We start from the raw sequence: 26,747 nt of genomic DNA, 5'->3' as shown, positions 1-26,747 counted from the left end.
GGACACTGCATTGGATGTAGTACCTGCCAATTCACCCAAAAATATACGATGGGGATGGAGGTTTGGGTATGGCAGCATTATATCAGTTCTATATTTGCATAGGCCATACTCATCTCTCATTACCAGCAGGCTGTTTGGGTTGTTATATAGGCAGTGTCATCCCAGCTGTACAACATACGAAGACATTACCTAGTGGGAAGATTAATAATGCTTAACTGCAAGAGGGAGGCAAAGGACATCAAAGGCAAAGGACATCAAACGTGTCAGAGAAATAGATTCTTCCTGGGTCTATGGTGACGGTGTTATTTCAGGAGTAGGGAATTCAGAAAACTGTCTAATTTATTAGAAATATTATGTAATGTTATTTTTTGAGTCAATAAATCAGTTTACAGTGGAGACAACTGCAACACACAGTGTGGTTTCAGAAAAGAATGGACCTTGACTTCACCCTTGGTTCTAAGGGTGGCACATGCATGTTCATCAAAATGGTGTGCTGCTCTTTCATTCCAGATAATCTGAATGTCATTCGTAGTCACATGAAAATTATACAAAAAGTGGCAGAACTGTTTCATGCTAAAGAAGCTGACAGTTCCCACTGGGCATGGTTAACCAGCTTTCTCTCTGGTAGGGTAGGAGGCATTTTAAAATGTACGTCAATTGAATAATAATCATTCTTTTTGGGAATTATTTAATTAATGTATAAAATGTTGATTATGAAACTCAGAATCCAGAAAAAGCAAATTACAAAAAGTTCCTATTAAAATAGAGCAAAAAACATGCCATGACCACAACTGTGAAAAGTTATGATGAAGAAAATAGCAAAGGATGTTGAGAGTACATGAAAATGTCTTCTTAAGGAGAATATGTAGCAGAAAAATATTCAAAATGTCTTTATTCCAACAAGACAGACATGTTTTTAGCAAGACAATTTGCAAAGCATTTGTATAAGCATTGTGTACATCAGGGACTGAAGAAAACTGCTTGAGATAAATGTCTGTGAAAAATTATTCATCCATTTCAGAACTTGTTGCTATTGTACAGTCATTAAAAAATATATGTTTGAGTGATGCTTCACAGCATCAAATGAGGGAATGTCACGGGAAAGATTTACAGAAGATAAAATGTTCAATGAATGCCATACTTGGGAATCCATTTTATTTGAAGATGGTTTCTTATAGTTTTAGCCTGTTTTGGCTATCTTTTTCTTGACAATAACATTGCCAACAACAACAGTGCCAGTGTAGAAAGCTCCAATGCGGAAGCTTGGAAATTGTGACTAATACTGAAAGGCCAAGACAAGGGCTCAGCAGATTCCTGGTTAACAAAAAATAATGCAAAGGTGTTCAGTTTTAATTGGTCAGTGGCTATAGTTTGAAAGATACAATACATTCTGCCTAGATGTAAAAATAATACAAAAAATGAAGTTTCTTGTGTTCTTGGAGACAATATCCTGATTATTCTCCCAGGTATGGATGTTCTGTGCAATAAACATAACTAGTCTTCCCTGGTGAACTGTGTTGCCTGAAGTTATTTTGTACCATAACATCACTTTATACAAATTTTCACAATACTGCTAGATCATCTCTGGTTGTTTTTCTCGTTATGGTCTCCCCAAGTTATGTCTATCAAAACTCTTTCAATTTTCTGTTACCAACATCACTGTGCATGAAGTTTTGTTGTGCTCTATAATTATCAAAATAGTTTAATAGCAACCCTTATTTTCCCTTTGTTGTTCCTAAAGTTGTTCCTGCTCTTGTTATGAGATGTCTGTAATACTTTAACCTTTGTGAACCCCTTCTAAATAATTCTTAATTCTTTCCCATCTCTCACCATCTTACGTTTGCTATGCATTCTGATGTCATTTCTACATCTTAATTAACAGCTCTCAAATCATACCCACGACCAATTCCTTGAAAGCTTCTTCTTTAAACAAATAAGCACGAAAGTGCCAGCTGTCTCATTTTATATAATTATCCTGCTTTTTTATCCTAGTTTTTATTGGTGCACAGTTTGATATAGCTACTGGATGGGTCTCAGAGTTTTCAATTAAATTTACATGCTCCAGTTATATCTTGGGGAATAATATGTCAATTATGTCTGAGTGCCTGCTACAAAATTAAGATCTTTCATACCAAGCATCATATACTTCAACTTTTTCATCAATGACAGACCTATGACTGGGTCTTGTGCCATCTGTTTTTGCCCCTTCAGAATGGCAAACACTGCACCCAGTTACCTTCACTTGAAGTTAATTTGGGGGGGGGGGTCCAATTAACAGACTTCAAAAGTGATGGAGTCCTCTACTCCTAAAGTACTGTAAGCCCAACAAACTGTTCCATCAAGGAAAGGGGAGCTCATTAACTTGCTGATGAAGGTACCAAAGGACCAACCCCCCCCCATGACAAAAATAGTGACAAAGCCTGGATATATCAGACCTGCCAATGACAAGACACTGACAGGCCTGAGATGTGGCAACCTACACCTCTTGCCAACAGTAGTGGGCCTTCTTTTTGTAATCTCAGTAGTCTCCCAAATGACAGACATTTTTTTTCTTTTGGCTGAAAGACCTTGCCTCTTCCTTAGTCTTTCCTTCAAGGTGCCTCTGGATCACTTTTGCGTGTTGCTACAAGACAATGATTAGAAATATTTTGCAATCATCATAAACATTAATTGTTACAGTACAGTAGATGTGATGTATCTTAACACAAAACATATCTGAAAGCAAATGGCAAGCAACAAAAGAAATATTCATTCATTTAATTGTGTACTTACAGCCTCTGTTGAAATAACCTCACTGTCTACAATAACATTGCTGTCTGCAGTAGTAATTACTATTTCCCTCTGAAGAAAATCCAGGAAATACTGGGCCTGTAGAAAGAAAAGAAATGTGATTAAAATATGAAGACATCACCTGACAGGATATGTCATTTTCATGATGAATTTATAATGTGCATCAGAAAGATGATCTTCTCTACTAGACTGCCTTACTCTGTGGGTTTTACATTTACTACATGTCTTTTACTTATAGGTTCATAGGTTCATACTAGGCTATCTGCCCTAGGGCATTTATAAGCCTAGCCAGAGTGTGTTTGGCTTTCGCCACCCATTTTAAATTAATTTTGCTATGCCCTTTTTCGAGTTTAGTATACTGTGCCTCTGTCTAACAGTGACACAGAAGTGATACCCGGGGTAAACCTACGATCCCCCATCCACTCATCAAGATTCCTCTTGAAGAGAGTCAATGAGGGACTCTGCCTAACCTGGACTGGGATTTTATTCCAGAGTGAAGGGAGCCTCTGGGTTATGAATCTGTCCCTCCAGCATGTCCTATTTATTTCAGTGCTGAGGTTCAAGTCTCTTGAGCACGTAGCTCGATGGGATTTGGATTTTCTGAGGTGCAGCATGTCCAATAATTCCGGGTTGGACATGGCTTTATACGTCAGGCACAGATTGCCTCTGAGCAGGCGGTATGCCACTGAGTAGAGCTGGAGTTTCTTTAACTGGGCAGCATATGGCATCTGTTTGAGCCCTTTGATCCTCTTGGTGAGGTACTTTTGGGGTCTTTCCAGTTGCTGCAGGTGTCTGGTAAGGTACATCCCAAAAAGGGCATTGTACTCAATTATGGGCCTGATGAGGGATGAGTAAAGAGGCACAATGACCTCCCCTGATCTAGATCTGAATCCCTTCATGATTAGGTGGGTTATATAAAATGTTTTTCTAACCACTTTGGCCACGTGGTTGTCAAATGAGAGATTGCTATCAACTTGGGTCCCCAGGTCCCTAATTACTTCTGTACTTAATGGATTACCACCTATGTGGCAATTTGTGGGCACTTTGTTTTTGCCAAAGGGGATGACTATACACGTTTTGGCGTTTAGCTTGAGGCCATGGCTCTGGCACCAATTGTCTGTTTCTATGAGGCCCTTTTGGAGGATGCTTGTGTTGGCTGGAGAGTCGATTATAGCGCCCAGTTTGCAGTCATCTGCGAACTTGGTCAGCCACAGTCCTTCCGTGTTAGCCTGCACCTCCAAGAAATATATACCGAACAAGGAGAGGTCCCAGGACTGAGCTTTGTGGGACGCCACTTGTAACTGGTTTGGAGTCTGACATGGCTCCAGCAATTCTAACCATGTGGGTTCTGTCCTTGAGCCAGTTTGCAACCCATCTAGTGACATAGGGGTTTATATTTAAGCCGTTTCAAAGAAATCGACTAGGTTTAAGAGGCAGGATCTGCCCTTAACAAAGCCGAACTGGGTAGGATTCAGTGTCTGTAGGTCCCCAATATCTTTTTTATGAGGTCCATGATGATCCTTTCCATAGCTTTGCAGACCAAGCTAGTCAGGCTTATGGGGCGATAGTTTCCAGGATCCGTTGAGGCACCACCTTTGTGGAGAGGGACCACTGTTGCTGTACGCCACTCTATGGGTACATATCCTGTGGTAAGGCTGAGATTGAACAATAGTTTTATGTTTGGGTTTAGCTCTTCTTGGAGTTCATGTAGGACGCAGCCCGGGACACCGTCTGGTCCCATTGATGCTGTGTTTTTTCTTTGGAGAGGGCGGCTCTTACCTGAGCATCTGAGATGTCAGGGGCAGCACTCTGCTGGGATAGATATTTGCCCTTTTAGTAGCAACGGGGGGTTGCGCTGAACCTGTCAGCTAGGATGTTGGCAATGTCTGTGGGTTCGGTGTATTTTTTGTCATTTTGGACTAAGTCTGAGCATATCTGGGAATTCCCACCCAGGTTCCTAACATAACTAAAGAAAGCCTTGTGATTATCCTTAGTGTCCTGTGCAATTTTTCTCTCGAAGCTGGCCTTAGACGATTTTATGAGTGCCCGTAGTTTTTTGCTAACACTGATCAGAGAGGCCTTCCCTTTTTGGGATTTTGCTCTATCATGTAGTAGCTTCCTCCTTCTATTGTATAGTTTTGTTTATGGCTGGGGTCCACCAGACAGGACGTCTGCCTTTGGAAGATTGGGTCTTGGTTTTATTTGGGATTGCATGATCCATGCATTCCTGAAGGTGTTCATAGAATACGTTTATAAAGGATTCTGCGGTCTGGGCCGTATTTTCCTCAGGCCTGGGGGCTTTGAAGGACTCCACCTCAGTTTTGAGGAGTGTGAAATTTGCTTTAGAGATGTTTTTCACTGTGGTTTTCTGGGCAGGGGGTGGGGTCGGGATGTGAATATCCAGTGAGATTAGTTTATGGTCTGATCTTACCAGTGAGGGATACACTTCTGGTCTGGAGCATAGAGTCCCCATGTTGGTGATGATCAGGTCCAGTATGTTTTCCTCTCTTGTGGGAGTGGTAACAAGTTGTTCCATAGCATTTGAGTTTATAAATTCTAGGAACCTTTGAGCTAGGGTGTTGGAGCTAGAGTAATGCTCCCAGTCTATGTTTGGGTAGTTGAAGTCGCCCAATATAATGGTGTTTGGAGAGACCTTCATATTTTCCAGTGTTCTCAGGAAGGCCGAGTGGGGTTCCTGGGTTTGGGAGGGTGGTCTGTAGCAGGCTATAAACTGGAAGGCAGTTTTACCCACTGTTAGTTGCACATGGATAGTCTCTTGATGCTTCGTGCTGTGCCACCAACCTGGAGGTGTGGGTATCTTTGACGAATATTGATACTCCCCCTCCTTTTCTGGTTCGGTCCAAGTTTTGGGGCTGAAAAGCATGGTATGAGGTATAACCTGGTAGTGCTGGGGTGCTCTCGGGAGCCTTGAACCAGGTTTCTGTTACTGCACAGATATCGATGTTCTCCAGGAGAGTTTCGAGTGCATGCATCTTGAGGTTTAGACTTCTGGCGTTTTTCTTCAAACTTGATTTGCAATAGACTTATTTATATAGATTTACTCTCAGTGGAGTTACGGTATTATTAGCTATTAGACAATGGGCTTACTGTACACCACCAGTATCCTGACTGGAGAACGAGTGTACTCCAGCAGGATATTAATGTACAAGTAATGCCCACTGAAAAATGAGTCTGCCGCTTCAAGGCAGCACATCAAGCTGCTGTGCAGCTTGGATTGAGAAAAATGGAACAGCTGCCGTTATTTTACACTCACTAAACAAAGCTTTTGCTGTTTAGGGAGTGTAAAATAAAAGTTAAAAAAAAAAAGGGGTGTGTGTATGAATGAGAGAGAGAGAGAGGAGAGATCTGCTGAACTATTATTTTATGCTCGCTAAGCAGCACTTCTGCTGTTTAGCAAGTATAAAATAAAAAAAACGTGTGTGTGTATGTGTGTGTGTGTGTGTGTGTGTGAGAGTGAGAGAGAGAGAGAGACAAAGAGAAGAGTGACAGCAATCTGGTGATCCCTGGCAACATCACATAACATCTTTGTGTACCTCTCAACTACAGCTCTCAGCACAACAAATCTGGACAGAGCTACAAATATATGACCACAGTTTCAAGGATCGTGCCCGCAAAAAAGCCAAAATCAAGTAAAGAAAGGCACACAAGTGGAGACAGCACAATGTATTCAAAAACGGCTTTATTCCACACAATAATTAACGCCAGTAAAATGGAAGAGTCGTTTTCGTCCAAACCAAGTCAGACTTCATCAGATAACACACAGCAAACTCACAAGTTGCTTTTAAAAATAAATTCAAAAAGTTTCATCCAATCATGTGAACCCAATTAATTAAGTTAATCAGAACCACATACTGGCTAGGTAAAACTCCATAGTTCCTTCCAAGTGTTCCTTGTGAGATATCGAACATTTTCACAAATACATTCACTAGTGTTGCTCATATTTTAAACATACCTTAAAACCACTTGAACAATTATAAAAATAATATACAAATAAGTTACTCGGGTAAAAAGTGACTCAGTAAAAAAGTTTTAAATAGAAACATTTTTTTAAAAAAATATAATAGTTTAACACAGTATGTAAATACTACCATCTAGTGGCCAAAAGGTAAACCACATCCAAATGGCCAAGAAATGAACCCAGGTCTCCTGCGTGAGAAGCAAGAATTCTAAAGTACATAAAGTGTAAATTTATGACAGACTAACTCAATGTCAATTTACGACATAAAAAAGCATAAAATGTTGTAACCATATAGCACCAATGCCTAAATGTTGTAAATCTACATAAAAGCACAATAAATATTTTTTTACAGTGCAATACAAATTTAGCATCATTTCATGTTGGTGCACATTTTAACCAATAGGTTATAAAATCACAGTTTAGCTGCTCTAAGTTTTAAAAGAGGGCAATGCTGATATATTCGTTGAGCCCAGGTGGTCTCCCAGAATCAAGAGTAATCTGCCAAGAAAGTTCCCGGTACTCAAGGCGAGCCTCACAAGGGCCACCCCCTAATGTCCATAGGAACTTGCTCAACCACAAAGAATACAAAATTAGCACCAGCACAAATCAAGGTGTGCTTATACAAGGCATTTTTCTCATTAGATGTCCTGATGTCATAGTAGTGCTCATATATACGCTTCCTCAATCTACGTTCCGTTTTTCCTATGTAAAATGCCTGGTATAGTGAACAGGAAGCCAAATAAACAACTCCGTTGGTATTTTAGTTGGAAAAAGCACTACTAATGACATCTCTCCCCCTACTTTGAATGTGTACTCTGTCACAGTCGACAGTATGCACACACTGTGCACAAGCACCACACTTGAAGGTACCAAATTTCTTATGTTTAGTCTCTCTAACAGTGACTCTAATAGGTTCCTGCCCTTCCTAAATAGAAAGTTCAAGAGCCCTTTTCCCAAGGTAGTCAAATCAGTGAAATTAAGGAATTTCTCCCATTCCCTGTTGATAGTGTGTCTTAACAAAAGGTGCATTACCCCCAAAATCCATGGGAAAAATCCTACTAATTAGTTTACCATCATCCACTAGTTTAATAGTTGTGTCTCTAGTAGGCCCCTCCCTAACAAGGGAAAATAGAGATCTGTTATCTTAGATAGTACCCCCCCTCCCCTGAGCTTTTTCACCAAATGCTGAGGGTATCCCCTTTCGTAAAAAATCTTTCCAATGTATCGCATTCGAATTCAAAGTCATCGTTGTTAGAAGTCAAATGGCTAACCTAATAAACTGCCCCTTAACAATTCCTATTTTTTGTTGTAAAGGGTGTGCACTATTAAAATGTAAGTACAAATTGGAGGAGGTCTCTTTACGATAAACAGTGGACTTAAATCCTTGGTCAAGCTTATAAATACTCACATCAAGGTAGTCCATTCTATCATAGGTAACCTTGTGGGTAAATGCCAAGAAATTAGTGGTATTACCAAGGATGTCCATGAATCTCAAGTTGGTTCTCAGTATCTGTCCAAAAAAGACAGATGTCGTCCAAAAACCTCTTATAAAAGGACCAACATCTCCTAAACTCAGAACTCAACACAAACTTTCTTTCCCACCATGATAGGACAATGTTGGCGTAGGTGGGAGCACAGTGGGCTCCCATCGCCACGCCTGTAACCTGTTGGAAAAATTCACCAGCAAAAAAAAAAAAGGAAATTAACACAGTCTCCGTCAAGCATAATATCACATGTAAGTGGTGAGAACTAACACCCTTCTCTACCAAGGCTTCTTCTAGCCATTCTAGACCTATCTCGTGGGGAATAACCAAGAAGAGATCCTTAATGTCAATAGTGACAAACAACATACTCTCATTGTTTAAATTGTGGTCAATACACCTCAGAAATTCCCACGAATCTTTAAGGATCTCATTCTCAGTTCCCCACACAGCTTTAAGTGTTAGGTCTACATATTTGAACAGAGGGGCAGTTTTGGAACCTTCAACTGAAACGATGGGTCTCAAGGGGGGGGGGGTCGGTATGGTCCTTATGGACTTTGGGGATACCAAAAATGCTAGGTACCCTAGGCCTAGTGTTGACAAGATAATTGTGTGTCTCCAGATCAATAAGCCCTTCAAGTAATAAATCCTGTAGTAGTAAATCAATCTTCTGATGGGCAATATTGATTTCATTCCCTGACATACGAGTGTAAGTACAGGTGTCACCCAAAAGGTCCAACATTTTAGCTTCATAATTGATTAATTCCATAATAACCGTACCCCCCTCCTTATCAGGTTTCATAACCAGTGTGTTTTTGTCTCTCCTCAAATGCTCAACAATAGCCCATTCCTCTCTACTAAGGTTAAAAAGTACAGTTGTGTACACTTACCATAAATGTAGATGTTCGAGTGTATTCACTATTGCAGTCATCACATCTGGGTTATCTGCCTGCAGGTAGCCCTCAGCCAGCCGGAATACCAGAGTCTTTAGATTCCTGCATCGGATGCGGTCTCTTCTTCCATGACGTCAGGTCATCAGGGGTATAAAACATGCAGCCGACGCCATTACATCAGTTTTTCTTGCCCCAGATGACAGGTGCCCCCACAATGGGAAGCAATTATATGTTATGGTACACCTCCATCAAAAAGCAAATACACCAGAAAACTTAAATATACCAAACAAGAAAGGTAGAGCCAAGAGAAGTCAGGGGGCTGGAGGGAGGGTAACAAGGACTGCAACAGTGAATACACTCAAACATCTACATTTATGGTAAGTGTACACAACTGTACTATGTTCTTCGTTTTTCACTGTTGTAGTCAGCACATTTGGGTTGATTCCCAAAGCTAAGAAAGGGAGGAGGAAGTTAGAGAGCATTAGGGCCAGCTATTAAGCCCTGCAAGACTGCAGTAGCAAAACCTGCTCTGGATTCAAGAAAAAATAGGCATGTGGTAATGCTTGGTTAAGGTATGTGCAGAGCTCCAGGTAGCAGCTTCTAGGATGTCCCTGGTAGGGACTCCTCTGAGAAAGGCTGCAGAGGTAGATGCAGCCCTGGTGGAATGTGATCTTATCCCCTGTGGGGTAGGTTTTCCATGGTGCTTGTAGCAGAAAAGAATGCAATGGGCTATCCATTTGGAAATGGTTTGCTTTGAAATGGCCTTCCCCTCTGCCCCTGCAACAAAGCCAACTAGCAGCTGTTCAGATTTTCTGAGAGGCTTAGTCCTGGTCCAAATAAAATCTAAGTTGTCTGTGCACGTCCAGAGAGTGCAGTATTCATTCTCCTTTGTTTTGTGGATTAGGGAAAAAAGTAGGCAAATGAATGGACTGATTTAGGGCCACACTAGACACCACCTTGGGCATAAAGGAAGGATTGGTCCTGAGGGAAACCCTGTCTGCATGGAATATAATGAAGGGTTCCACTGCCATGCGGGCCTGTAATTCAGACACTCTTCTTGCTGAAGTGATGGCTAGAAGGAAGGCAGTTTTCCAAGAAAGGAATTTCAACTCAGCTGTTGCAGCTGGCTCAAAGGGGGAGGAGAGTGAGCTTTTCCAATACAAAGTTAAGGTCCCAGGCTGGAGTGGGGGCTCTCCTGGGAGGTCTTACATTTTTGGCCTCTCTAAGGAACTGTTTTAGCAGAGGGTGAGAGAAAAGGGGTGGCTCAGTATTATAATGTGCTGAAATTGCAGAGGCATGAATTTTAATTGACGAGAAGGATAGGCCCTTATGGAGCATTTCTGTTAAGTACTGAAGAATGAAGTAAGCTGGGCACCATTGTGCCCATCCCGAGTCTGGCTCCAGGTACAGTATCTTTTCCACTTTTCAGCATAGGATTTTCTAGTACTAGTCCTCCTTGCCTCCAGAATGACATCTAGCACCTGCTTACTGAGGGATGCTATTGGAGAGCTCAAGGAAATAGCCAGGCTGCAAGGTTCAAGGTTTGAAGCTGAGGGTGCAGAATCTGGCCTGCCTGCTGGGACACCAGGGAAGGGGTCTGAGGCAGGTGCCATGGTTCCAGCAGTGTCATACTACGGAAGAGGGGGTACCAGTGCTGGTGTGGCCAGTCTGGTGCAATCAGTACTGTCCTTGGCTTGGCTTGTTTGATCTTTAGCAGAACCTTCGAGAGGAGAGGCAGAGGGGCAAAGGCATATACCAAGAGGCTTTCCCAGGTAAAGACAGGGCATCCACTTTCCAAGCTTGACTGTGGGGAGTCCTTGTGCAGAATTTGTCCAATTGGTAGTTCTGAGGTGAGGCAAACAGGTCTACCTCTGGACTCCCCCATTTGTTCCTCAAGAGGTTGAATATTTTTTGTTCCAGTTTCCATTCGTGTGGGTCTATGAGATTTCTGCTTAAGACGTCAGTCAGTGAATTTAGCTTGCCTTACAGAAATTGAGCTTGTAGGTGCTCTTGGTAGCTCAAGGCTGTGTTCCACAGAGCCGTGGCTAGTCTGCAGAGAGGGTACGAGTGGGTTCCCCCCTGCTTGTTTATGTACCATATAACTGTTGTGGTGTTGTCTGTCTTGACCAATAGTTGTCCTGGAAGAATGCGGTCTTTGAAGGCTGTCGGGGAATTCTGTACAGCTAACATTTCTTTTTGATTGATATGCAGGTGCATCTGTCTCGGGTTCCATTTGCCCTGAATGCACTGCCCTGCCAAGCGAGCCCCCCATGCATAGTCTGATGCATCTGTTAAGGTTTGGGTGGCAGGGGGTAGAGTGAAAGGGAGCCCCTTGTTGTGGTAGCAGGCATCTGCCCACCAAAGGAACTCTGTTTTTATACAAGGAATGATGGGAATCATTGATTCCAAGTCCTGAGAATGTTGCACCATAGGCTTTTTAGATACCATTGTAGTTTCCTCATATGCAGTCTTGCATATGGAATTAGTAGAATGCAAGAGGCCATGAACCCCAGGGCTTGCAGAATTTTCCTTGCAGATAGCTGGGGTTTTGTGGCCAATAGTTTGAAGTAGGTTGTCAAATAAACTTGTTTCTCCAGAGTGAGGAAAGCCATCTGGGAAGTTGTGTTCAAGCTTGCACCCAGGAATACAACCTGTTGGCAGGGTATTAGGTGAGATTTCTTTTCGTTTATGGTGTACCCCAGTGAGGTTAGAAGTTTCTTTACAAGTGCCAGATGATGTAATAGCAAGTCCTGGCATTCTGCCTGAATCAGCCAATTGTCCAAGTAAGGGTATATTTGAATATTTTTCTGCCTGCAAAATGCAACGGCTGGAGCTAGACACTTTGTGAATACCCTGGGCGCAGTAGATAAGCCAAAGGGAAGTGCAGAGAACTGATAGTGCATGGAGTCTGCCATGAAGCATAGGTATTTCCTGCCAAATTCCCTTATTGGAATGTGCAGGTAAGCTTCCTTTAACTCTAAGGTTGCCAGCCAGGCATCTTTGCCTAGCATAGGAAGAAGCTCTTGAAGTGTTAGCATTTTGAATTTTGGTATTGCCAGAAAGGTATTTAGAATACAGAGGTCCAGGATAGGATGCCAGGAGCGGTCTTTTCTGGGTACCAGGAAAAGTCTGGAATAAAAACCTTATCCCCTTTGCTCTGCTGGGGCAGGTTGAATAGCCCTGATACTTAGAAGAGAGAGAACTTGTTGTTGGGCCTCCACCCACTGATTTGGGGGTAGGTTTGGCCAACCGTTTGGGGTTGGCAGTGTGTGGAAGTGGAATCTGTATGCTTGGGAAACTATGTTCAAAACCCATTTGTCATGGATAATGAGTTTCCAGTTTTTTGCATGCAGGGCGAGCTTTCCTCCTAAAGGAGCAGGCAGTTGAGCAGGGCTTGGAAGGGTTAAGGTTAAGCCACTGTGCCATTTTTCCGTGGGGGGGGGTGGCTTACTACTCCCTGCTTTGGAAGTGGGAGCCCCCCACTGCTTAGGCCTGTGTGCAGCCTGAGACTGTAACCTAGGTGGTCTGCTGTTCCTGGGTTTGGACTGAGAAGGCCTGGAAGAGACTGGAAAGGACCAATTCTTTGAAGGCCAATGCCTACTAAACGTGGGAGGCTGTACTTGTAGGAAATCTAACAGTTTGCATAGATTTAGTTTTTTCCTCCATCTTTTTGAGGACAACTTCTGCTTTGCTGCCAAAAAGGCGGTCTTGATTTAAGGGGACATCCAGTAATTTAGCTTTAACATGATCTGGCAAGTTTTGTTCCTTAAGCCAAGCATGCCATCTAAGTATAGACCCAGTGACAACAGCCCTGCAAGATACTTCTAAATCATCAAAACTACATTGCAAAGTATGTTTACCAAATTGTTCTGCAGAATGCATTAAATCCTGTAATTCTTTGTGTTGAGCACAGTCAGGAATCAACATCATTTTCTGTTTAAGTAGTCCCATAATATACTGCTGATACTTTAACATGAAACTGACATACTATGACATCAGTACGAGAAAAAATACCTTGTATAAGCACACCTTGATTTGTGCTGATGCTAATTTTGTATTCTTTGTGGTTGAGCAAGTTCCTATGGACATTAGGGGTGGCCCTTGTGAGGCTTGCCTTGAGTACCGGGAACTTTTTTGGCAGGTTACCCTCGATTCTGGGAGACCACCTGGGCTCAATGAATATATCAGCATTGCTCCTCTTTTAAAACTTAGAGCAGCTAAACTGTGATTTTATAACCTATTGGTTAAAATGTGCACCAACATCAAATTATGCTAAACTTGTATTGCACTGTAAAAAAATATTTATTGTGCTTTTACATAGATTTACTACAACAGTTAGGTATTGTTGCTATATGGTTACAGCATTTTATGCTTTTTTATGTCTTATATCGACATTGAGTTAGTCCATTATAAATTTATACTTTATGTACTTTAGAATTCTTGCTTCTCACGCAGGAGACCTGGGTTCAATTCTCGGCCATTTGGGTGTGGTTTACTTTTTGGCCACTAGATGGTAGTATATACATACTGTGTTAAACTATTATATATTTTTTTTAATTTTTAATTAAAAAAATTATTATTATAATTGTTCAAGGGGTTTTAAGGTATGTTTAAAATATGAGCAACACTAATGAATGTATTTGTGAAAATTTTTGACATCTCAAACACTTTGAAGGAACTATGGAGTTTTACCTACTCAGTATGTGGTTCTGATTAACTTAATTAATTGGGTTGACATGATTGGATGAAACTTTTTTGAATTTATTTTTAAAATGAACTTGTGAGTTTGATGTGTGTTATCTGATGAAGTCTTACTTGGTTTGGACGAAAACGACTTCCATTTTACTGGCGTTAATTATTGTGTGGAATAAAGCCTTTTTTTAATACATTTGTGCTGTCTCTTCACTTGTGTGCCTTTCTTTACTACAAATAAATGAGGAAACGAGGGGCTGAAAATAGGGATGAATTTTAAATATTGCTCTTATAAACTTAGAAAGTTGCTAGAATAACAGGGTTTTCGTTAGCATGCATTTTTTTTCCTGAAGCAGAGAAGTGTGCGTGTAAGTGCCTGAGATGACTACTGGCAGCCAGCAGCAGTAAAGAGGTTTGCAAACTGCTTTCAGCTGAAGAAATCTGGATAAAGCCTAAAATAAAGGGGAACAAAGGCTCTTAAATAAAAATTAATTATTGCTCTTATAAAATTACAAAGCTGCTAAAGTAAAGGATTTAAGTTAGCATGTATTTTCTTAAGGAAAAAAAGTCTGAACCTCAAATGTATGTTATTTAGTAATTTCAATCTCCACTGACTGCCAACCAAACGATTTAGGAGTAAGGGACCAAAAAATAGAGTAAATAACCCGGTTATTTTTCAAATGTTATATTTTGGATGCAAAATATTTCCTCTAACACCATTAACATATACTACAGCAAGTTTGAAACATTAGGCGGAGGAACTATTTTATATCACAAATAAACTAAAAAATATATGTTAATAAAAAATATATATACACAAGTAAAATAGAATTTTACAGAGAGCTCATTCTCTAAGCACAATAATGCCTTCCAGGGTATGTGTTAATGTGTAATTAACACCATTCCAGGGGTATAGAGGCCCTCCACCTACAGTGTCGAGTCTCATAACACCCCTGGCTAGGCTTTAATTACACATTAACGCACACACCCTGGAGGACATTACTGCTTGCTTAGTTTTGCCATGCTGTTTGAATTTAACAAAGTATTTATTTGGCTGACTTTGCACATGTACTTCATGAACTGATTTTATGTTTTTGCTCATTTTTATTTATCTGCTCAGCCTCCTGTCCCTCCAAACTTCTACTTAATACCCAAACAGCCTTCTCCAAAATTGAATCATGGATGCAATCGCATCACTTGGCCCTAAATGCCAACAAAACAAAGCTAATGATATTTACTCCCACTAAAACTTCTCAGTTCCACAAAGTCCAATTTTCCATCAAAAGCCACAATAACACCCCTCTTGAAATCGTTCCTAGTACCAAACTACTTGGCATTACCATCGATGAAAACCTAAAATTCGACTCCCACATCCTCTCAGCAATCAAAAAACCCACCAGAAAATCGGCCTCCTCTACAGACACAACTACTACCTTACTCCATCTTCCCGTCATACCCTTGCATCTACCTTCCTTCTCCCCTCTCTCTTGTACGGTGCTCCCCTATTCTCCAACCTACAACTTGGACTCCGTGCTAAACTTGAGGCCTGTTACAACAAAATCTGCAAATTTGCAACCAATTCTAAGAACTCTTCCCATCACTGTCACTCCCTACACACCCTAAATTGGCTAGAACTCCACAACCACCTAAAGTACCTACAACTTACAACAGCCCACAAACTCATCTTTAAACCAGCAGAATGCCCCTCTCTTGCTAAATCTCTAACACCCTACACACCTACCCGTACCCTGAGATCCACAGGCCAAAACCTCCTGCATGTACACAAACCCATCCACCCAACTGGTAAACTACTACTATCCCACACTATAGCCAAACTATGGAACAATCTCCCCACACCACTACGTAATATACCTAACCACAACAATTTCAAATCCATGCTTCTCTCCCATCTCTCCTCCAAATGGGAATGTCCTTCGCATGCTCCCACCTAAAACTCCCACACTACTAACTCCACACCTAAATCATCATTTCTTTGCCTACTTTAACTTAATTCAGAGATCTTGCTCAGAACACCTTTTCATAAATCTTTTGCATGCATGCCTCTGGCCTACCTTACTCATTTTCTCAAACTTTCATTGTTTGATTTTCTTATCCATTGTACCCATAATATTGTTTTCCTCTGTAATATTGTTAATTTGTCTCTATTCGTATGTATTTGTATGTCTGTTTGGGGCCTTTCCCCTCGGGTCTCCACTGAAAAAGGGTAATTCTTACCCAGCTGGACCAACCCGGTTAACAAATGCAAAAATAAATAGTGCTTGCTGAATAATTAAATGTTATTTCTTTAAGTACAATGGCCTTTTAGTGGTTGGGATACTTTGAGATGTTTTTTCTTGGGTTTTTTTGTGGTTTGGAGGCGTTTGAGGGATTGATGTATGGTGGAAGCTGGCTTGGATTCACTGTGAGGATTTTTATGTGAATTCTAACTTTTTAAGCCCTTGTCATGGAAATCAGCTTGAGGCAGATTGGAATCATGAACAATTTTGCATGCATGTGAGAGTTCCAAAAATTCTAAGAACTGTCCAGGTTACATAATCAAATAATTTTGAATCATATGCTAAGATGTCAAAGAACACAAGTTAGATAACATCCAAAAGAGCTTAAACTACATTCTAAACCACTGTCAGCTATTACATAGTTCTGAATGCTTGCTTACTGACAGTATACTTGACATGTGATAACACCCAGGAAAGTTATGCTATGGTATAAACAAAGTATAAAAAACATAGTTTCTTACATATATAAAATTTATTAATATAATGTTATCAAATAATTAGAGTAACACTCACACTTTTACAAGTTAAGCCTAGATCGCACAACTGTCATTCTTTTAATGCAAGTTTATATGCTGTGTCTCTTTTAAAAAATAACAGTCTGCTTTACATTAAACATCTCAAACAGTACTTACTGAAAAATTAAATGCTATTTCTTTAAATGCAATAGCTTTTTAGTGGTCAATATACTTTGAAATGTTTTTTGTTGCTTTTTAGTGGTTTGGAAGGGTTTGAGACTGATAGATGGTATAGAGGTGGCTTGGATTCACTTATGCGAACTGCAGCTGATAAACTGTTCATTTGCAAGCCCTTGTCACGAGGACTAGCCTGAAGCAGCTTAATTAGAGTCATGAGCACTTTTGTGATGTTGCGGGAGTTCTGAAAATTATAAGAACTGTCCGGGTCATTACTTCTTTTCTGAAAGTAAATAATCTTTTGAAACATATGCCAAGATGTCAAGTAACACAAACTGGATAATAAGCAAGAGACAATGAATTGCATTCTAAACCACTTTGAGTTAAATAGTTCTGAATGCTTGCAGTATACCAAAAAGGATAGTTTATATATGCTTAGGATAAAATAGGTTATTTTCTTTCAAATTCCTTTAAACTACAAAAAGGCACAAAACAATGCTGTCCATTATTGCCTATACTTATTTCTTTAGTTATAGAACCTTTTGCTAATAGTATTAGATCCAATAAGAACATTAATGGTATCAAAATAAAAAGATTGCAAACTAAAATACAACTCTTTGATGATATTTTACTAACAATAGGAAATATAGAAAATTCATTAGAACATATATGTCAGTTTGAAGAAATCTAGAACTTAAGATTTAATCATAAAACAAGTACATTATTAATAAAAAAAATCATACAAAAATATTCTAACCAACTGGAATAGCAATCAAATGAAATACCTTGGTATAACCATTGTGTCTAATAGTAAAGAAATGATGCAAACAAACTTTCAACAGGTTGTTGATAAAATATTAAGTTTAATCGCAAATTGGAACAAATTTGTCTTTACCATGGAACAATTAATGCTTAAGACGGCAATTTTCCCTAAAATAAATATTGTTTGTCTTACAATCTTTAGTAAAATTTCCACAAAAAAAATGAAGATAAACATTCTAAATTTTTTTGGCATCTTGATAAACCAAGAGTTTCCTTTGACTAGCACAGAAAAGGTTGGGATAATGGTGGAATAGGATTCCCTGATATTCAACTGTATGCTACTTCAACAATTGTAAAAGTTATAGCGTTGTGGATAAATTCATCTTATGATTCAAAATGGAAATAAATACATCATGAATTATTAGTAAATAATAAATATATCACAACCAGTCAAACAAATAGTCCATAACAGTTTTACCTGATTAAAAGATTTTTGTGTAAATGAAATTACACCCTCTACTCAAATTCCCTATTTAAATAATTTCCTCTTTCCAAAGGTTCACATATTATAACCATTGTATTAAAGACTCAATACTTTCTATGTTTCCAAATGCATATACAAATGCTTAGAAACTCATAACTTCAAGAAAATGTTCGTATTGAAAAGTACAGTTGTGTACACTTACCATAAATGTAGATGTTCGAGTGTATTCACTGTTCCAGTCCTGGTTACCCACCCTCCAGCCCCTTTACTTTTTTGGCTATACCTCTACTCACCTTTACTATGCTCAAAAGCTTTTTGGTGTATTTGCTTTTTTGTTGGAGGTATAACACCTTGCAATATTTATAGATTTAATTGCTTCCCATTAGGGGTGCACCTGACATCTGGGGCAAGAAAAACTGATGTAATGGCTTTGGCTACATGTTTTATACCCCTGATGACCTGACGTCATGGAAGAAGAGACAGCAACCGACGCAGGACCCAAGACTTTGTTAATCAGGCCGACTGAGGGCTACTGCAAGCAGATAACCCAAATGTGATGACTGCAACAGTGAAACATGAAGATCACCACCAAAGTAACTTACTGGCACTAATTTTTAAAAGGTGTGTATATATATATATATATATATATATATATATATATATATATATATATATATATCCACACTATTGAAAATTTAATGTCCAAATACAATCAATATTCTGAGAACTGGTTAATTTTACAAATATTTAGAGACTTTCTGAACACCGATAAAGAAGATATTTATCTAGATAAGAAATCGTCCCCCAAATTATTGGAATCCTTAATAAATGTCAATAACAACGCAAAGAAAAATAAATCATATTTGTCACAAACATATACAATTAAGTTAGATTTCACATATTTAGACAATTCCTACTGGAACTATTCCTCAAAAATTAATAATGAAGACTTTCCTGAAGAATACAAGAAAATAATATTATAGTCTACAGATAAAACCACATCTTCATTATACTGTAAAATGTTCACTTGGAAATTCTTACACAGAGCGTTTGTACCTCCTAACAAAATTACAATTATATATAAATCAAATATAACTAAATGCTGGAGATTTGATTCTGAAATAATAGCTGACTCCATGCATACGGTATATAAATGTGAAGTCATCTCCCCTTTTTGAAAATAAATTAATAACTTCATTTACGCTACATGGTCAGATACATGTAATGTTTCTAAACATTTAGTTTTATTTAATGCTCCGATTCCTCAGTTAATTCCAAAAACTCAAGTGCCTCTTCTTTACTCTATTCTTGCTATAGCCAGAAAAGTAATTACTAAAAATCGGAAAAGTAAAGTCACCCCCTCTTGTGTTGAATTTATTAGTATGGCAAAAACTGTTTGCAGTACTGAACTGCATACTAAAAAGATGAGAACTTCTAATATTACACATTCATATAAATCCTGGCTTAAACTTAAAGACTTACTTGAAAAATATGAATTGCTGTTGATATGTATAACTTTGATGTATTGATGCTGTGGACCTACGTAAAAAGTTATTTGTTCGTTCTATAATTATCTATTGTTTTAAAACCAAAGGAAAAAAATTAAAAAAAAAAAAAAACACATCAAGAGTGCCCTTTCCTCAAAAGGTTACTGTTACACATTTGGTAATTTTGTTACACTTGCCCATCTCCTATAGTCTATATCATTTTTCGTTCTGGTACTGTGGATCTTTATGGATGAAAAGTTGCTTTATTTGTTAAGTAAACACAAAATTAAAATCTGAACAGGAAAACAAAATGCTAGCAATTTTCAACCATAAGCAACAACATACCTTATTCAAATCACCAACCATAGTTTCTCTCTCCTTCTGCTCTCGGTCTAGTTTCACTAGTGTTTCATTTAGCTGCGTTTTCAGCTATTAAAGAGTAAGAAAGCAAATAAAATGTTATGTTATGAAACATACATTAATGGACAACACGATTGTTCATACACTACAAAATAAAACAACAAATGTGCCACATATGTGACAATCAGGTAGTACTTTGCGAAGTTTCATGCAAAGCAGAAGCTGAAAATTACAGTGCAACACCTGAAGCAGTACTGTTTGGAAAAGACAAAGGAACCATATTCAACACAGTATTAAGAAAGGGTCAACAATATTACAGCCATGTATGTCAAAACTTATGGAGTAAAACAAAAGAAAGTGCAATTGGATGTAAATACTATCATGTCCCATGAGTGAGAGAAAAAGCATTGAAAGGAAAATTCTTTCTGCACTGAAATGCTTAATGATTATTAATCTTACTCACTGATTACTGTTCACTGTACTGGTTGGTTAACAGAAAGGACTGACAAGAGCCCGAGGAAAACATTCAGTAACAGAGGTGCACATTCTACAAAGAAGCAAGAAGCAAAAGGAGGAGGGAATTCTAGATGAAGACTTATTTCAAAAGTTCAACTAAATTAAGAGCTTACACAGTTAACAAGGTAGTTGCTAAAAACTCAGAATGCTGATAAAGTTGCTGACCGATATGTATTTGGATATTAAACACTTTAAGATACATTCTAAGAAAAGATGTTTTACTCTGTGGTCTCCATTATGAATGACTAATGCATGATCACATAAGAAAATGACTGATCAAAAACATAATACCACTAAACTCATCAGCCCCAATACCTCCTAGTTTACATATAAAAAGTCTGTCATTGCACAACAGTGGAAAAATATAAGCTTACTTAACACTGCACATCAATCTCACAAAAAATAAGCATTGCCTAGATGTCAAGCATTCAGCATACAGTAAACTCCCTCTTACCCAGTCTTGCTGGGACTGGACCTTAGGCTGGATAAACAAATGGCTGGTTAAGCAGAAAAAGCATACAGATAGCAGTTACAAGTTATAAATCAGCTAGACTAACAGGATTTGTGTTAGTATGCATTTTTCTAAAGAATATGAAGTCTAAAACTCAAATAGCTGTCATTATTTAGCCCGGAGAAGGTGGAATTGTTGTTGTTCTGTATTGTCTGTTGCTATGGATACGGCAGAAATTTGATGGCCGGTTAAAGAGTAGTCCTGCTAAAGGGAGGCTGGATAGGAGTGAGTCTATTGTATAAAATTTTAATATGACTTGTGCTTGGGCAGTCAGAAACCAATCAACTGGTCACTGACTACATGTTCAGGCAATATATTTTCCCCCACCACATTCGCTGCAAAATCCAGAAATGGGAACTTATTCATGGGTCTTTTCAGGGGTAAGCCACAAATACTGTTTGGTTAAATGATTTTGTTCACTCACTCAGGCCAAACAGATAGTGACAGACTCAAACCCAGAGCTACATGATGAAGCTTGTTAGCAGCTTAACTTCCCATGTTAAACTGTCACATTAGCAGGATACCAAAACACTGCATTATTCCCAAGCTTGTGTTTCAGGACAAGTTAGACCCAAGACAGCCAGAAATTATTAAATTGCCATGATACAGAAAATAAGATACATACATATCAGCGATCTGCAAGGGTGCTCCCTCTGCAGCAGTAACACTCCTCTATTTTACGTACATAATTTCAATAAATCTGAATTAGCCCTAAGCCATGAATTAAACCAAAGGCACATTTAAGTAACACTGAATGTACAGCTTAACAACTTAATGGACATACTAATAAACATGAGGTATTTCATGTAATCTATGCAAAAACAGCAAAAGAAAAAAAATATAAAAAATAATAGTACAATAAACAAGAACAGAAAACATTTGATCACTTATATGAAACCTTACTTTAAGATGAAAACTCTGATGAGTAATACTGCAGTTACAATTTTAGAAGTACAGAAGCATTCAGACCAGCTATAATTCTCGAGATAAGAGCTTAAAGCTCCAATAGATCCGCCAAAACAGGTGATGACTATCAACAGGAACACTGAACAAGTAAGGTCTCAAAAGAGAAAAAATGATTTTCAGAGGAGGGTGGAAATGCAGAAACATTTTAAGACCAACGTGCTTGGCCTTCCAACATGTAATAAAGGGCTCAGAAAACAATAACCCTAAATGTGAAATAAGACACCTAAATCACAGAGATGCCCAAGAGTGTTCAAGAATACCCACAAACTGACCAACAGAGGTGGCACAAAATGCTTTCTCTCACTAATACAGAACATCTTTGATCAGCAAAGTACAACTAACAAGTGAAAAGATTGAATTTCTTCCAAGACACTGTCCAGGAGACAAAGGCTCAAAGTCAGCAGTCAGCTGTCACTCCAACCAATAAGTTCCATGCCTAGTAAATGAACGTCTGTGCTGCACTGTCAGGAACGAGAGGGCTTGAAACCACACCCTTCTTGTTCACCATGAGGAAATGAGGTGTTCTGGTCTTGTTCAATGTTATCTATTTCTTGAATCTAACTGTACTTTTTCTATGGTGGTATATTTAAACTTAGTTCTTACTGTACCCCAACAGGAGTAGTCTTCTAAGATCAGTGCCTTATTCCAGTAAACAAAATTAAAGAACTACATTTTACAATGAGGCAATAAATCAGAAAAAAAAATGGTTAAAGATTGATAAGACAAGATAAGACAAGATAAGACAAGAATTTCTACCATCAGGGTAAACACAGCATCTCTCATTAACTCTCCCTTCCACTGCTGACCTAAGCTAAATAGGGGAGGATCACATTCACCTACACAGAATACCAGATGACTTCTGCAGTGCTGCACCCCGGAAAGTCCAACTAGAAAGGATTTCAGAACCCTACACTTCAGGACAGAACTGGAAATGTGGATAACTGATACTACCAGCTCATTCACTTCAAACAAGTAAAACTCTGTAACAGAGATGCCCACATCTATGTCCCACTAACAGACAAGCTATCTTTCCACGCAAGGGGTAAGACAACTTGATCACATATGAATCCATGGATTTGTTGGGTGATCAGAGCAGAAGGGACTATAGTCCAAGTTTCATCTCCACAGTTTGAGAGAAGGATACACAGTTCGTAGCTGCAGATGGACAATGTAAAGTCTACTTCTCCTGGAAAGGAGTTCTAGCTACTCCCAAACATGAGGAAAATAAGGAAGAATTCCAACACTAAGGCAGAGGGGGCATACCCACTTTAAGGACCTATAATAAACACTAATGAAGGACACAAAGTTCCTAAGTGAGAAAAGTGGAGACCATTCACCACTCCAAAGACAGCAACATAGGTCTTGCACCACGAGATGCTCCAGGAGTGTGTGTGTGTGTGTGTGTGTGTGTGTGTGTGTGTGTGTAGGCTCTGCAGTTGTGCAAAAAGCACTGTGAAATATCATGGTCTCCATCAAGCCCATAAGGCATATGGAGATCCAAACTTGGAGCCTCCTTTATGTCCACATTCAGGATGCCAGGAAATGGCATCCTGGAGTCTCCTCTGTTGACAGCAATGAGCAGTATGGAGGAGTGTTTGGCTCTGCCCTTGTAAAATTTTAATTTGTCTGCTTATGTTTTGTCATCTAGATTGTCCAATTGGGTTGTGGTCCATTTTCAATGAAAGTCCAGAAAGAAACACTCTAGTAAATGTGAACACAAATCATGTGTAAAGCAGACCAAGCAAACTATACATCCATACATAAGCTAATGGCATGAATTTATAAGCATTCCATAAACAAATTATATATCAATTTAATGAAAACTGGGTATATGCATTGCAATACAAAAAGAATCTGTATGGTCATAAACAGCTAGGCAAGAGAATGCTACAGTTAAGACACTGGGTATGATATCAGCATATGTAGGCAGAATGTATACATAGAACTAAAGGATGTTAAAGGCCAAAGGTAAAATATCCTTAACACCTCAAAACATTATTGAAGGGATAAACAGACTGAATGGGAAGGGAAAATGAAGTAAAACAGCTGATCATCATCTATTTTTCCCATTTTCTACATGGGGTTGGGGAATCATGTAAACTGTCACCATCTCTCTCACTTCAATGCCACACTCCTGCCTTCTTTGACACTCATGCCTTACTGTCGCAGATCTTCTTTCACACAATTCATCCGTCTTTTTGCTGGATATCCTCATTTCCTCTTACCTTCTTCCTCTCTGTCCTAAATCATCTTCACCAGATTGTCTTTTGCTTTTCTGCATGTGTTTGAACCACCACAATCTGCTCTCTCTGATCTTTTCTGCAAATGGAACTACTTTGGCTTCTGCTCTTATGTCCTCATTTCATCAGTCCCACAGTGTGCATCCTACCACCCTTCTCAGGCACTTCATTTCCATCACCTCTAGCTTCCTCTTCTGCTCTGCCTTTACTACCCAGGTTTCTGTACCATGCAGTATATTGGTTACACCACTGTTTTGTACACATTACTTTTCATCTTCTTGGGCATTCTTATACTCCAAGTGTTTTTTATTAATCTTTCAAATAATTCCATTGTATAATAAGCTTAATACATTTTCTGATATGTAAAACAGTATGATTAACTATATACAATATTTACAGTTGGTCTGAAATTAAATTATTATATTTATCAGTCTAGTCAGAGTAACATCATATTAACAAGATATCATTTGTTCCTTTTTCTTTTACTCTCATTAAGAGTCTGAATTCAAGTTTAGTGTCTCAATAAGTGATAGTATTTTTTCCCCATGTATTCTTGTTCCATCGTCTTGGTGCTTGCTAATCTTAGTTTTTTTACTCTGGTTTCCAGTAATGCAGTTTCCTTCAATATTAGCAGAAATTCTTTAAATGATGGTTCCAGATTCGATTTCCATTTTCTAGCATTTGCTAGAATGTTCCATAACAGGTACAGATTGCTATTATTTAAATCTAAATTCTCATTAACATTCAACAAAATTAGAGATTTACTTACTACAAATGTATCTGAGAATATGGCTTGTATGAAATTGCTGACATCTTCCCAACATTTTTTAACTTTAATACAGTCATGAAATACATGTATCCAATCTGCTTTACAAATCTGCAAGCATCTCCAACATGTAACATTATTAGAAGTATTACATTTTTTAATCTACTTGGCATAAAAAATGATCTGTGCAAAAAATTACATGTGCAAATTCTCCAGAATTGTATGTTGGATGTCAATTTAACAGAGTTTAGTATTTTGATTTTGTTTTCCATGGATAAATTTATTGAATGACCTTTTGTTATATGATTCCAAAAAAAAATTTTTGATTGATTTTAACTTTATAATTTATTAAAATTTTATATAATTTTGATGTCAAATTTTCCTAATTTTGATTATTGCATACTATTTCATATAAATGAGTTATAAGTGTAGGTTTATCACTAAAAGAATTAATTATTCTGCATAGATCTTGTGAGTATTGTAATATGCTTTGTAATAATACCCAGTCTGATGTAGAGAGAGATTATAAGTTTTTATTATAAGTTGACTATCCAAAACCTTATGTTCATTAATGCATTGTTGCCAGCAAATTGTTTCTTTTCCCAAGTAATGAAAACCGTCCTATGCATTTTGTTTGGAAAATTTCTTGTTACATTGAAAGGATATAAAAGTTCTAGCCATAACTTTATATCTGTATTAGAAGTTACAGATCTTCTAAATGAATTATACATATCATTTAAGTATTTTAGATTAGTAGGTTTTGTTAGATTATATTGAAGGCTAGCGCATAAAATGTGCCATGGTTTATTAATATGATTGTCTATCATTAAATTCTTTAAAATGGTATTTTCATTTGAATAAATAACAGTGTGGAGAGATTTCCAGTTAGAAGAATAGCACGGATCTATCCAATTTATAATTATTTTAAAAATGGAGGCTCTAATATAAGTTTCAATATCTGGGAAATTGATTCAACCTAGTTTCCATGGTCTAGTGTGATGTGTATAAGCTATTCTGTTTTTGTTAGGATGCCAAAGAAATCTTAATAATAATGTATTTATTTCTTTTAAAAAATATTTGTCTGGACTACTGGAATATCTTGTGCTATATATAGGATTTTTGGAAGTAATATCATTTTTATTACTTGCAATCTATCTTCAAATGTTATATATATTTTGTTCCATTTTATTATATTTGACTTTGTGTCTACGATTTCCCTGTAATTTATATTCAAAATGTTTTCTAATGTTGTACTTAATGTTATACTTAATGTTATACCTAGATAATTTAAAGTGAGATTGTTTACCAATTATAAGATTATCATTTATTTGAAAATCATTTTTTTTATTTAATATCATAAAATTTGATTTTGTTTTGTTAAAATGTAATCCTGAAATTGAATAAAATTTATCAACTTGTATATCTAATGCTTTTAATGAATTTTTATAAGTAGATGTGGTAAGAAGTATATCATCTGCAAATAACATTATTTTTGAATTATATTGATTATATAAACTTATACTCTCTATTTTGGGATCGTTTCGTATTGAGATGGCAAATATTTCAATGGCTAATGCAAATAATATGGGGGACATGGGACAACCTTGTTTTGTGCCTTTTGTCAATATTATTGATTCAGAGGTGAAAGGTCCTAATTTTACATATGCTAAATTGTTTTTATATATGTTTTTTTATTAATGAAATAAAGGAGCTAGGAAACTCATAATATTCTAATATTTTGAACAAGAAATCCAGTTTAAGGAGTCAAAAGCTTTATCTATATCCAATGTAACTATTAAGGCCTCTTGTTCTTCTCTATTTAAATAGTCAATAATAGTATTCTTTGTATATTATCATAGGTGCGCCTATTATGTATAAATCCTGTTTGTTC

The 26,747-nt window shown here is 37.9% G+C and overlaps 1 protein-coding gene across 1 annotated transcript in view; it reads right to left on the bottom strand.

Moving 5' to 3' along the window:
- KTN1 (kinectin 1) overlaps positions 1-26,747 on the bottom strand; it is a gene marked incomplete in the record, with an annotated part of 2,305,074 nt that overhangs the window by 124,186 nt on the left and 2,154,141 nt on the right. Inside the window, 2 exon segments of the mRNA XM_044074427.1 lie at positions 2,773-2,868; positions 19,843-19,926. Of these exon segments, the coding sequence (XP_043930362.1) occupies positions 2,773-2,868; positions 19,843-19,926 (180 nt within the window).

Source organism: Protopterus annectens, chromosome 6.part0 (genome assembly GCF_019279795.1).
Source record: "Protopterus annectens isolate FY-2018-M chromosome 6.part0, PAN1.0, whole genome shotgun sequence".
In the NCBI taxonomy this organism is placed as follows: domain Eukaryota; kingdom Metazoa; phylum Chordata; order Ceratodontiformes; family Protopteridae; genus Protopterus; species Protopterus annectens.
This window is presented reverse-complemented; position numbering and strand designations above follow the sequence as displayed.